Genomic DNA, 13,525 nt, shown 5'->3' on the forward strand with positions numbered 1-13,525 from the left:
TTTAATAGTCCGCGGGAAAAAAAAAAATTTATTTAAAATAAAAAAAAATTTTTGGAAAAAAAAAAAAAAAAAAAAAAAAAAAAAAAAAAAAATATATATATATATATATATATATATATATATATATATATATATATATATATATCCTAGCCTGTTCAAGGAAGCATAATAGGTCTCCTATAACTACACAGTTAAAATTCAGATGAATATAAAGGCTGATTTTATTAGATTTTAATCCCCGCAGAGCTTTAAAAGCATCTGAGCAGTAGCCATTTCTGTTATGGACGAATTGGGCAGACGCCCAGGGCAGCTTCTCCTGTAGGGCGGCATCAGTTGTTACACTCGTAAACAGTTCTGCAGTTAAACCAGTAGCCCATTTTTCTTCCTTGAAATATGTAGCATCCAAGCTTTTTAAGATAGTTGTGTAAATTAATTTTAATTTCTTGAATTGCAAAAGTGTAAACTGTCTTAAGATTTTTTTTAATGTTGACTGAAATTTGTGCATCTATTATAAATGAATCTATTTTATTTTTTGTATTTTAACCTGCATGGTGTACTGTGTGTTTGTGCTTTTCTATGTGTGTTTATATTATTTTTCTTGTTTCTCCCACATTTTTTTTTGAAATACTGAAATAAATTTTGGTCCAGGGCACCAAACAGGCTAGGACCACCCCTGCATCGTAGAGTTAATAATTTCATACATCTAAAAAAAATTGAGGGCAAGTCCAAGGCCAGAGTGGCTTTAGGCGGCAATAGCCAGATTTGTAGGGGAAAAAAACACCCACAGGCTTGTTTTCTTCCTGTATGTGCCCCTCCTGAAAGAGGAAAGCCACTCTATCAATCTCAAGAGCACACTTGTAGTGGCAATGATGCAGAACTAATAGCTTTTAATCCTGACGCAGCTGACAACTTGGAGGCCAGCTCTCCTAGACAAAGAAGAACTGGATCAATGGAAGGAAGGAAGGGAATATGAGAGAGGAGCAAAGGAGGACAGCAACATGAGCGGAACGACGGATTACTAAAAGAGTGGAGGATTAATTTAAATTAACCAGCAACATGATGTAAAACCAGAGGAAACATTTCTTTAAAAGGTGCTTACAGCACACGAAGAAAGAAACTCATGAAATCCACCAACAGCTCCTACAAAACAAAGTTTTTTTAGGGGGGGGATAATGGATATGTAAAGTTGTGCAACTTCAGTGACCACAGTGTTCAATACCTTCCCCACACCAAAGCTTCAATCAACCTTTATTGACTCAGACAAGCAGAGGCAGCGCCGCTAGCTCAAAGCTAAACTGCCAGAAAAGAAGCCAAAGTGGATAAAAGAGCATGTCAACCCAATGCAATTATGCCGTTTAATGAATACTACAGAGAAGCTCGTAGCTGAGGTAATTAGGAAATTAGCTTTAATTACTCATCAGGCAGAGCAGACTCACCTCTCTCAGTCAGAAAGGCAGAGATCACCCTCAACGCGTCGCGCTGATGACAAGGCCTCGTAAGCGAGATTGATTGTCACTTCTTCGTTGTGCAACTTTCACCAGACAGCCGGGATGGGCAATTATAATCTGCGCTGCCGAGTGAAACTTGGAAATATAAAACCGACTAAGCAGTTTGGCAACTCGACACTTCATTAAAATCGCATTTGAGAAAAGGAGGAAGAAATGTAACGGCCTCAGACATTAAACACAGAAGATGTGAAAGTGTTCAGATAAGCATTTAAAGACATTGATGACGCACACGCCTTTCAATCAGGGCCTTTCAGACTTCTTGACCAAAGAGACGGAAACGATCAACTAAAAACTTTTGTGTAAGTTAATTCAAAGTGTGAAAAGATTCAAAAAATTTTATTTTTGTAATAGTTTCTAGTGCAAATATCCTAACAAATTCGAAATACAATAAACAACCTCATAAGTAACTTTTCAGTATGATACAGGAGCTTGTTTTAAGTCAATAAATCCTTAATATTTAGAAAAAATATGGGCATTTTGTATTTTTATAAGTGAAATAAGATCTACTCAGCCTAATTCTGTGCTTTGTTGTCTGCCTTATTTTTTATTTTATATTATACTTGGAATTTCTAATTGCAATTTCTGAATAATTTTAAAGAAAGTTTGTTGCAGTTTTTACATGTTTGACTGTCAGGGTTGACACCTATTAAACACAGCACATAACACAGGAAAGACAAGAGAAAGTTAGATTCTGAATACTCGCGAGGAGAACAGACAGAGATGTGCTTTCAGTTACAAATCTCCTACTGCTCTGAAGCACATTTGCCTGCCCCTCCATGTAGGAAACCTTTTGTTCTGTTCCACTCCTAATTCCACTGACTGAACAAATAAAAGCTGTTTTTACATGTTTGACCAAGCTTCTGAAGCGATTGGTGTATTTAATTGTGCTTTACTTATTTATACAATTATATTTAAGTACATCTATGTCTGTTTAACAAGACAAAAGTTTTAAATCAATTCAGCACTGCTTTCCTGTATTGGATCGGAATCGGCCAATACCTCATATCTGTATCGGAGGTGAAAAAATTTATATTGCGTTTATCTTGGATATTTAAAATGTCTTCCAATTCATGTGTTAAATATTCATAATAATTTAACGTTTGAGAATGTGTTCTTGGATTACTATGCTATTAGCTTTATTAGCTGAAAATGGTCTCAAAATAACAATATCATTGTTTATCGCAGTAACTTCTGGGACAATTTATCATCAGCAAACAGGCCTAAAAAGGTGCTAGGAAAAGACTGAGAAAAAAAAAGTGAAACCTTAAAGTGTAGAGAGACAAACGCCCCCAAAAAGGACAAATCAGAATGAATGCATTTCATTCTCATCAGTGTTTAGCCTTGGGCCTGGGCTCTGTCTGCGATAAAGGATGACAGCGGGCTTCCTGACGGCCCACAGAGGAGGATCGGAGATGCTGCGGCTCTCCGGCCCCCATTCTACGGGAAGAGCGAGGGGAAAATTAATAATTATCATCATGGATAACACCAACAGGGAGCAATTCATCATTGCTCTCCTTTTGCCTGGCTACATGTCAGTGAGATGCGTGGCCCGGCCAGATACTATTATACGGCGGCAGAGAGGGAGGGTGTAGAAAAAGAGGTGGGGGGGTTAAGTGGAGGGAGGAGGAAGGGCGACGAGGTGGAGGGGAGGAAAAGAGGGCTAATGTGCTTTTGATGGGGTTTATCCAGGCATGGAGGCGTCAAGCATGACCACCTCTAGAGCAAGACGGCATGAATCCCCCCCACAAACTCTCCTCCTGGCCTTTCAGCACTGCTGCAGAGATCAAACATGAACACGACTCGTTTCCAACGCGCCTACAGGTTGTTTTCCTCACACATGTGTTAAACCAACAAATCCACAGCAGGTTTTAAGCTGTACAACTGGGCTTATGTGGTTATTTTACAAATATTGTGGAAAAAAAAGCAAAAACCTAAACTTATTTAATATAAAATTGACTTTTTTGAGCTTCACATCAAGTTCTATAGTTATTACCTCGTTGAAAACATACCTGGAATGTTGCTGTGATTATTTCAGGAATGTTTGATAAATCCTTTAATCTCCATGGCAACCATTCAGCTATGTAAAACTCCTCACAGAGCAGCCCTCCCCCGCCACTCCTCCGCTGAGCTCCTTCAGACTAGCCAGCAACAATTAGCAAACACCTGGTTGAACTGCGAATCTGCTGAGCTCACTATACAAGCTACTTCTCAGTTCAATGCTGTTAAAATGTTGTTAGGGAGTCAATAGAGGAGCCACGTTGTGATGACTTTCTGAAAATGCGGATTTAGAAAGAATGAGTTTTTAAAGAGACAGAAGCCCAATTTCAAAGTGGCAAATTACAAAGTTAAATTTCGTATTTGACATATTTAGCATTTTTAGAACAACTAAAGGTAACACAGTTACTTGACTGTGATATAAAATAGTACTAGTGCCTGAAAAATAATAATGATACTGCCCCTTTAATGTTGAACAAATTAAAGTTAAGATAAGATTTATTTTACTGGAAGTAGTTTATTATTTTACCATAACAGCTTATAACTTAAAATCTAACCATGTAATTAATTGGCTTTTAATTGCTAATGCTCAATCTGTTTTCAAAATGTCTGAAACCAAAAAACGAACAAACTGTAAAATAACGTAAAAAAAAAAAAAAAATTGTGAATTTGAAGCAAATGCAGTTTTGGGCAAAATTTGCTGAGTTTTTGAACATGTTTTGGCTCCCATATTTGCAATCTTGGGCAAAAAAGAAAAATAATAGTAACCCATAAAACTAAACCAAAAATACTGGGTAGGTTTTAGTATTTTTGCAATGCAGCAATTGCAGAGCGCATACAGCGGTAAAAGTAGCTGACCAAATGCCCTGGAGTTCTGTTTGGGTTGCTAGGTTACAGCCTAGGTTTGCTGGCGTTGCTAGGTAACGGACTGGGTTTTGCTGGCGTTGCTAGGTGAGAGGCACTTCCTGCTATTTTGTGACGCTACATTTCAGTAGTTTCTGAAACAGCTAATTTTCAAGAAACCAAGAAACCTTAACTGAGTGGCTGGATGGTTTTTAAGCACTTGGGCTGTTTTCAGACACTTAAGTGGAAGTATAAAACCGAGCTTTTAAATAAATAAAGAAAAAGATAACAAAATAATTTTTTTAATCAGAATCTAAATCAAATGAACAAGAGAAAATGGTCTGCAATGTATTTTTAATAACAACTGCAGGCTTTTAAGACGTAGTTTGCACTAGAATGTTATATATTGTGTAAAAAGAGCAACAAAAAGTCATGAAGCAGCTTTTCAGTTTATCTTTACTTTAATGCAATGTTCTGACTTGGTGAGGTACATTAGAGAGTGGATTTTTCCATTAACAATCCCTTTATTAATGCACTAAAGTTTGTCCTTGAAGTTGACGAGAGCCTGACCCGACACTCCAGAAGGCCACGGCTCCAGACACACAATTTAAATTTGATGGAAAGCAGGTTAGAGATGGATTGCACAGATTTCTTTCCCCCTTCTCAGCACAGCTACAGTAACCACGTCAGCAGCAGCGAGACAGCGCTCTTCAAATTAATTATACACAGAAACTTATTCTCTCCTGCCACACCATCAGCATACATCATTGGGCAAATTTCGCTACCTTTTCTGCAGTTCAGGTAAGCGATCATGACAGTAGGAACACAAACGAGCCAAAAATGAGACTGAAAATGAAACTTCCAGCGTATATGTCTGCTCTAATCCAAGTTCTGTGAAAGCAGGCGGTGTAAACATGCCACAAGGGAGGGATATTTAAAAAAAAATAAATAAATGAAAAAACAGAAAGCAAGAGCAGAAGGATTTGTCTTATGCTGGATCGGCGCAGACGCAGGGGTAGTGCTGTTCATTTAATGCAAGGTTAGGCAGGCTGAGCTGATGAATGGACTGTCGGCGGGAGAACAAAAGCAGCCGTTCAATCACAGGACAGGAGAGGCAGCAGCTACCCTCTTACCAATCCCAGAGCACTGGTCCAGGACCAGTTTACCCTTCACACATTATACCCCTAACTACCGGTAAGACGCTACGTCTGTTCTGACAACAGATCAGTACTGTAAAGGTGGAAATGTGAGGAAGAGGAGGAAATTAAAGTGAAAAATCTACAGATTTTTTTGTGTGATTAATTAGAACAGAAAAGGAAGAAAAGGAAGTGAACTCAACACGCCTCGCCATGCGATCGAATCATCAGTTTTGCTGCACTGGACTCCAAACACGTCTGGACTTAAAGTCTAGAAATAGAACTGGGATGCTTTCAATTACAGAGCAGAGAAGACAGGAAAAATGAGAGGATGTTTACGAATCCCATTATATCCAGCAGCTTCACCCAGAAAGCACAGGACAGATAATAACTATGTATTGATTGTCCATTAAACCAATACACCCGACAGTGCAGCACAAAAAAAAAAAAAAACAGACTACAACACAAAGCCACTTGGACACAATGAGGTCTGTTGCAGACTGATCACTTCACACAGCGTCAGGGTCTGGAGCTACTCTGTAGTTACTGCTTGCATTGTGGAGAGAAATGTGGCTGAGACCCAGTGGGACGACGCTGCTGCCAACAACCCACAAAATACACATAGAAACTCGTTTTCCAGTAAAGTCCTGCTTTTACTGGACGGTACATCCCAACACCAACTTTCACTCAAACTTCTTCTAAGACATACTGTTATTTTAGTTTCATTACATTATCGATAAAAAATATGAGGAGAATAACAAAAGTATTCTTAACCCTTTTGCCATTGTTCAATATATTATAATAGGGATTTTGTGCAACACACTGCAAAATCTTGCCAAGTATTTTTATCCAGTTTCTGATGCAACTACACAAAACTAACTTATACGTAACTTTTCAGCAAGATATGTGAGCTTGTTTTAAGTCAATAATTCCTTAATATTTATTAAAAAAGTACTAGTGCCAATGGCAGATTATTTCACTTTCAAAAGGCATTTTTCCAATATTATATGTGAAATAATCTGTCAGTGGAAATAGTACTTTTTATCAATATTAAGTAATTATTGACTTAAAACAAGCTCCTATTTCGTCCTAAAAAGTTACTCATGAATTAGTTATTATTTCATGTGTTGTAATATATTTGTTCTAGAAACCAGACCAAAAATGCTTGGTATGATTTTGTGTTTTTGAGGTGCATAGAGCTGCAGTGAATCACTGTTGTATGCACTCATCGAATAATATGAAATTAACATCTTAAAAGTATACAAGTGCTTTATTGATCTGATTTTTGCCTGATATTAATGCCATCTTCACAGACAATTAATGTAGATTTGAAAAAAATCATGTATCATTGCAATTGCTTAAACTTCAGTTTAAAATAATACACTTACACTTCCAGTTAATACATGTTTATAAGCTTTGCCCTATAAACAATGGGCATAATTTGTAAGACCTTTTTAAAGTCACATTTGCTAATATCTCTGATTCCAGCTGACAGCATCTTGAAACCAAACATTCAGTCGTCAGGGTCTGAATGATGGCTTGTCCAAGGTATTTGCTCAGATAACATTTCTGCAGCATATAATTATGTAAAAAGCAAGTTAAATAGTTGCTTTCTTCCCAAGTTGCCTTGGTGATCAAAAGTGGTGATAATAAGGTGAGCATCTGTTGGTAATTCTTACCGTGCAGTCTGTGGTTTTTGTTATCTTTAGCAGGAAATCTTTAGTGAACTCCAGTTCTGACAGGCACGCTGTGTTACAGTCCAATGTCTGTTGAAACAAAACAAATTAAACAAAACGGTAAACAGCAGCAGATTAAACAATAGAAGACAAAGCAAAACAATAAAATTGATTTATAAAAACACTATCAAAGGAAACTCAATGTAGAAGCAGGGCAGTCAGAGGAAACCTGCGTCTTTATAAAAACTGCTGCTTCATGCAGGATTAGGTGCCAAAAGTGGCCATAATAAGTTGATTCTCATTTATATGTTGGTTTTTCTTACCATAAAAAGATTGACACTACAGTTGTGTGCAAACAAGGTTAATATTGTCACAAGTAATGTACACTGATCCATCGTTTCTCTGTAATATCCTGAAATCATAATTAGTAAAAGAAGGTTCCAGTTTGAAGCTTTGAAAACATTTTGGTCCCGATTTTATTGAATGTGTTTTGTGGAGGCCAATTTTTTCCAAATCAGAGTTCCAGATTGGAGGAAGACACAGTAATTATGAGTGTATATTTTAATTTAAACATAAATGAGAAAAGGTGCTGGACGAGAACCTATTTATAGAGCCTATTTTGAGCATTTTCAGAAAAGTTTAGAGACTTGAACTGACAATACAAATGCACCAATCCGATAACATCTGAATCGGTATCGATACTGAAACCAATTCTAGGTTGGGTATCGGTGACAATATATCCAGATCTATTCGATCTAATTCTATGCTTTCTGCACTGAGCTTTATTATGCATTTTACATTGTATGTAAAATTCCTAACTGCACTTTTTCACAGGCGTGTGGCAGATTACTTTCACATTGTTGACCAATTGTTTTTGTAAATTTCAGTTTCTTTGTCATTTATTTTTACTTTGGGTGCTATACTTCTAATTGACTGAACAAATTAAAGTTGTTTTTTTCACATGCTTGACCAAACTTGTGAAGCCATTTGTGTATTTAAGTTATCAAATATATTTGTGATTAAATACATTTGTGTTTGCTTAAAAGAAAAGAAAAACATTTTAAGTCAATTAAACCATTTTTTCTCTATCTGATCGGTATCAATCAATACTAAACCTCAGATATCGGTATCGGAAGATCCCTACATTTAAATGACAGCAAGTTAACATTCTGAAGTTAAACAGTTCAATCTATTTTCACAGAAAAATAAAAATAAAAAAACTCATCTGTTCAATGGGAATTTATAATTCCACAAAATCGCTTGCTCTCAATTTTCCGGAATTGCAGCCAGCTCTAATGGAATGCTACTGGATCGTATCAACGGGAGGCAATAGATGAGAGTCCTTGTAATTTGGGCAGAGGGGGTGACTATTTGTCACTTGAGGGGAGAAGCTATCGATTAGAGGATTCAAATTCCATTACATCAATGTTCTCCCCTCATTCATCACTCGCCTTGATGGCTGGAGGACGCAACACTTATCACAAGCGATACCTGGCAAAGGAACACGGCTCCGGCGCCGTAAGAAGGGCTCTTCTGGGAATTCTTTGTTCTTACATGCGACGCGGTTTCACTGGGTTTTATCTCAGAGAAAAGCCTGCAACCAGTTTGTATTTGAAGCCTGCTGAGAGTAATGAAGGAACTTAAACAAGGATTAGGCAGATCCATCACAACAAACACTTCCTGAAACTCCATGAGCCTCTCTCCTGGTCCAAGAGCTAACTCTGGTTCTCATTTTACGTATCTAACAGCTTCAATGTTTCTGTCTCAGCAAAGCACACCAGGGACTTACATAAATGTGACTTCCTTTTAAATAATTAGGATTTAAGTTAACTGAGGGTGCTGTTTAGACACTTTAGCCCAACTCTTGTTCATTTATGTAGAAAGTCTGGTTTGGTTGTAGAGTGCACTTCGAATATATATGTGACAACCAGAGCAGGAAGTGGACTACAGCGCACAGCATTCTGGGTAAATACAAAAATAACAAATGCGACAGTCCAACGCCAGCGGGAGAAATGACTCATGATCTTTTCTTATTTCTGTGCAGAGGCTCTGATTTTTGGGTTTTCAGGATGTTTACCTGAACAACAGCAGATTCAGAGATCAGCGTCTCCGCTTGCACCACTTCCACCACCGCCTCAGGCACCACCGCCGCCTTCATGCATGCCATATTGAAGCCATATACGTCCTCCCAGAATGCAATGCGGTCTTGGTGCTTCTGAGCGTCTCCCACAGCTGCCAGGCTGATGTTACAAAGATCTGGATACACTGGAATAAGAAATAAAAATGACACACTTTTACAGACAGGTCAAAACTTTATTCCTTTATTTCACTAAAAAAATCTATTAGTTGAGAGAAATACAATTAAATCTCAAGTTTAAAAGCATATTCTTCAACCCAGAGATGTCAAAACTGTTTGCAAAACTCAACAACTGTATTTATTTGTTTATTATTCCAGATAGGATCCTTATTGGTCTCTACCAATAGGGATCCTATTCTTCCGTAAATACATCTAAAATCGGAATCATTTTAGATGTATTCTAGTCTGCCAACTCTTTTATTTAAAATAAAAAAAAATAAAAATAAAAACCTCTTATGTAGCCTAGTTTATTAAATGGGTGTTCCACCAAAGTTATTGGATGTTTTCTGGTGCTATGTAGTGTTAAATTCAAATTAAAGAAAATGGAGTTTATTAAAAGGTGAACAGTTTGTGTTGTTGCTCAAATTTTTGAATTTAAGATTATTTTCATTTGTTCACATAATTTATTTTTTATCTTTGATGAGTGAAAATTTCACTTTGATTTTGTTTTAAGTATATCAACATCAACTGGTGAAATGTATCTGTGCTATTCTTGAATTCTGGCCACAATTAATCATTTCAAGGGCCGCAGATGGTCCCCGAGCCACAATTTGGACACCCCTGTTGTAATCCAAGTCAGGAAAAAAAAAAAAAAAAAACATTTATATGAAATAATTTAAAGATTTAATTTGTCAGAAAGTCCAGACAACAATGAGTTAATCCATTAAGATATTTATTTTACTCTAAACAACAGATCATTAATCATAACTAGAGGAATGAGAGGAAAGTTTTAGTCTGAAAAAGTCAATTCAGTGATGAGGTTTTCTTTAATATCAACAAATATAATGACTAACAAACCATTTTACAAATTCAATCACAGAACGGTCGGGCATGCAGTGGGTGTGGACATTTACATCAATTTTATGAATGCGCCGTAATGACTGAATCCATCACATGTGAACAAAATCTGGCCTGATGACCGTTTTGTCCTACTTTAATTCTTCATACTTTAAGTTGCACAGCTCATCCCAGAAACAACGACGCACAGTTTGCCTCAGACTGCAACATACACCGAACTAAAGCTCCTATAGTAACACAGAAACATGGTTTTTATTTAAATTAAAGAAAAATATGTTGTTATATTTACATTATTCATCTGGCTGATAGACGATATCTAAAAGTTACAAACTGTCCCAGATGAATGCACTCTTTTAATTTGACTGGATAAATTCATAACTTAAGGAATATGTTGCCAAGCACAACAAAAAAAAAACTACAACCACTCAATTTTCATCATTTATGTTAATTCATAAACTTAAAAGAAAAAAAAAACTTTGAGCCACATTTCTAGAAAGATTGTGTTTACATTTATGATACCCTATAAAGTTGTTCTCTCTACATATAGATACACTTTTGATCTAAATGTCTAAGATTTACATCATATTTCAGGATATAAAGCAACAAATTAAAAGGTAATTTTAAGTTGTTCAATGCAAAAATATCAAATCTTTAATCAGTTAATGACAAACCAAAAAATATGTTTAACAATCAAACTTTGAGTGCAGCTAGTGCCAGGTAATAAATCCATCCTATACAGGAACAGAAAATGACAACATTAATAAAGGTAGACTTTAAAATAATGAATTAGTTCTGCATTTTGCTAGAACAAACAAAAGAGAGACAGAAAGAAACTGCACCCAGTTGAATTAATTTGTATCGTTTTATGTTTGTGTTGAAAAATATCTGCACATCCTAACATAAAAATAAACTTTGGAAATGTGTTTCCGTCATTTCTGTAGGACAACAAAGTACAAAGCCGTTTAAAATATTAGATTCTTTTTAGCCTTTATTTTATGCTTGTGGTAATATACTAAAGAATAGAGAAGATGTATTTTTAAATCAAACAGAAAAATGCAACCCACTTTCTTTTCTTTATTGTCCTCTTAAGGCTTCAGGGTAAGTGTGATAATAAACCTTTGCAAAATCAATAATAGCATTACTCTGCTTTAAGATTTAATTCAGCAGCAAAACTAAATTATTCCTAAAGAAGAAAAAAGATACAAACAAAAGGTATGATTAATGGCTGCACCGCTACCCAAAACATCAGCGGAGTTATTCCGAAATAAAACAGAAATGCAAGAAAACAATAGATAAACAAATAAACTAGTGGCAGATTATGTAAGAGTTTTACTATTTCAGATGCAAGAGTTTTTTGAGATTTGAAACTTCTCTCTGATCACTTCGGTTTTAGATTTTTATATATTTGTTTCCTAAATAAGAAAAAAACATAAAATAAGTTGGATTGGACAATGCCATAATATTACTTTATAAGTGTTTTTTGTTATTGTTTTGCTTTGTAGTGTCATTGTTTAAATTACCAAATGAATAATTTATGACCTAAAATGAACATTAAGTGTAAATTTTAATGTTTAGTCATTGGAGTTTCACATCAGATACTCAGATCAGTTGTGAAAAGGCCTGAATGGCTAATATCCTTGGCGATTAGACACAAGATGCTTGAAGCCAAATTTATTCCTGCTGCGAAGCCACATTAGCCAACTCCGAGGCCTACGGCCTACACCGACGGTCTGGCTACCGTCATAAGTCAAAACTAAACCAATTTAAATGTAGAAAGAAAGCAAAACAAAGTCAAATGATTTCAACAAGAACTGGAACAGGAAGCAACATCGTTATTTTTATGTATTATGACGATTATAGTGAAACATGCAGGAAAACGGAAAACATAAGGGGCGTTTGGACCTGAGAAATGTTTTTCTTGGATTCTCAAAAATAAATAAAGAAATAAATAAATGAAGTATAGACTTTTTATGGCTGCACCAAATAAAAACTGTATGATGAAAACATTGGAACAAAAACAATAAAATTGGTTTAGGACATTTTCTAAAAAAAGAAAAACATAAAATCTTTGAATTCAAAACTAAACATGTTTGACTTTTGAAACTCAGAGAATTTTTTAAAGTCGAATGTTTCTGACTTTAAAAACTCAAAAATGTCCGAGTTTTTTTCTTGAGCATTTTTTAGATTAATCTCAAAATTAACCTTCAACTGATTTTTCTAGCAATTTTTTGATTTTTCCAGCTCTGAAATTTCCACAATTGTTCTCATAAATCTGAGGTTCAGCTAAAATTATTTTTTCTAGCTAATTTTCAACCGAAAAAAATACAATAGCGAAATATTTTACATCTTTTAATGAGCAAACCAAATGATACTACAGTTAACACATAGATCACAACACCTTTTGAAACTTTTTAACTTTGTTAAAAGTTGATTAGACTGTATTAAAACAAAGAATCATTTGGAGAGACGATGGACACCTTAAATCTGACAGCTTGAACAGTTTTCTTCAAACTTTGTAAATATTCTCAGCCCATGCTGATTGCACCTTTAATCATGAATGTCACTGACTAGAAATGCACCAATCCACTTTGTTTCACTCCCAATACAGATATCTAAGGATTAGCATCAGCCAATACCGATCCGATAAGAAAAAAAATCACTGAATCGACTTAAAATCTCTCTCTTATTAAACATAGACAAATATGAACTGAATTACAAATTTGTAGAATTTGGTTTAGAATTTGAAAGCTGCACTACATCATACTGAAATCATACATAGCCAGAAACTTGGCTAAACATGTAAAAACAACTTTAATTTGTTCAGGCAGTGCAGTTAGAAGTATAAAAGAAAATGTAGAATAAATGATAAAGAAACTCAAACTGACAAAAACATGTAAAATATAAACGGGAACAATCCTCTTTTCAAATGGTTCAGAAATGGAATTAGGAATTATACATATGATGTCAAATAATAAAGCATGATGTCACTCAGAGCACAAAGCATAGAATTAGACTGAATAGATCCGCCCTTATGGGTCGGGAACATTGTAACGATGCCTGATCTAGAATATTGGGACCGATACGGATATTAATATCAAATCACCGGATCTCTACGTGTGGCTCTGAAGTACTTTGTTCGAATCCTTTTGAATCCCCAACTTTTTGACACATTTTGAAGGTTTAATAATATAATCGACGCATGTGGGATATTTT

General features: G+C 35.6%; 1 protein-coding gene across 1 annotated transcript in view; it reads right to left on the reverse strand.

Annotated features, from left to right (window-relative positions):
* The window catches only part of prmt3 (protein arginine methyltransferase 3), a 59,723-nt gene that overhangs the window by 15,434 nt on the left and 30,764 nt on the right, over positions 1–13,525 (reverse strand). Inside the window, exons 12-13 of the mRNA XM_015042639.1 lie at positions 9,236–9,423; positions 7,162–7,248 (exon numbers count right to left, since the gene is read on the reverse strand). Coding sequence (XP_014898125.1) covers positions 7,162–7,248; positions 9,236–9,423 — 275 coding nt within the window. The remainder of the gene's footprint in view (positions 1–7,161; positions 7,249–9,235; positions 9,424–13,525) is intronic.

This window comes from Poecilia latipinna, unplaced genomic scaffold, assembly GCF_001443285.1.
Source record: "Poecilia latipinna isolate Pla-1442-1.1 unplaced genomic scaffold, P_latipinna-1.0 Scaffold598, whole genome shotgun sequence".
Taxonomy (NCBI): Eukaryota; Metazoa; Chordata; class Actinopteri; order Cyprinodontiformes; family Poeciliidae; genus Poecilia; species Poecilia latipinna.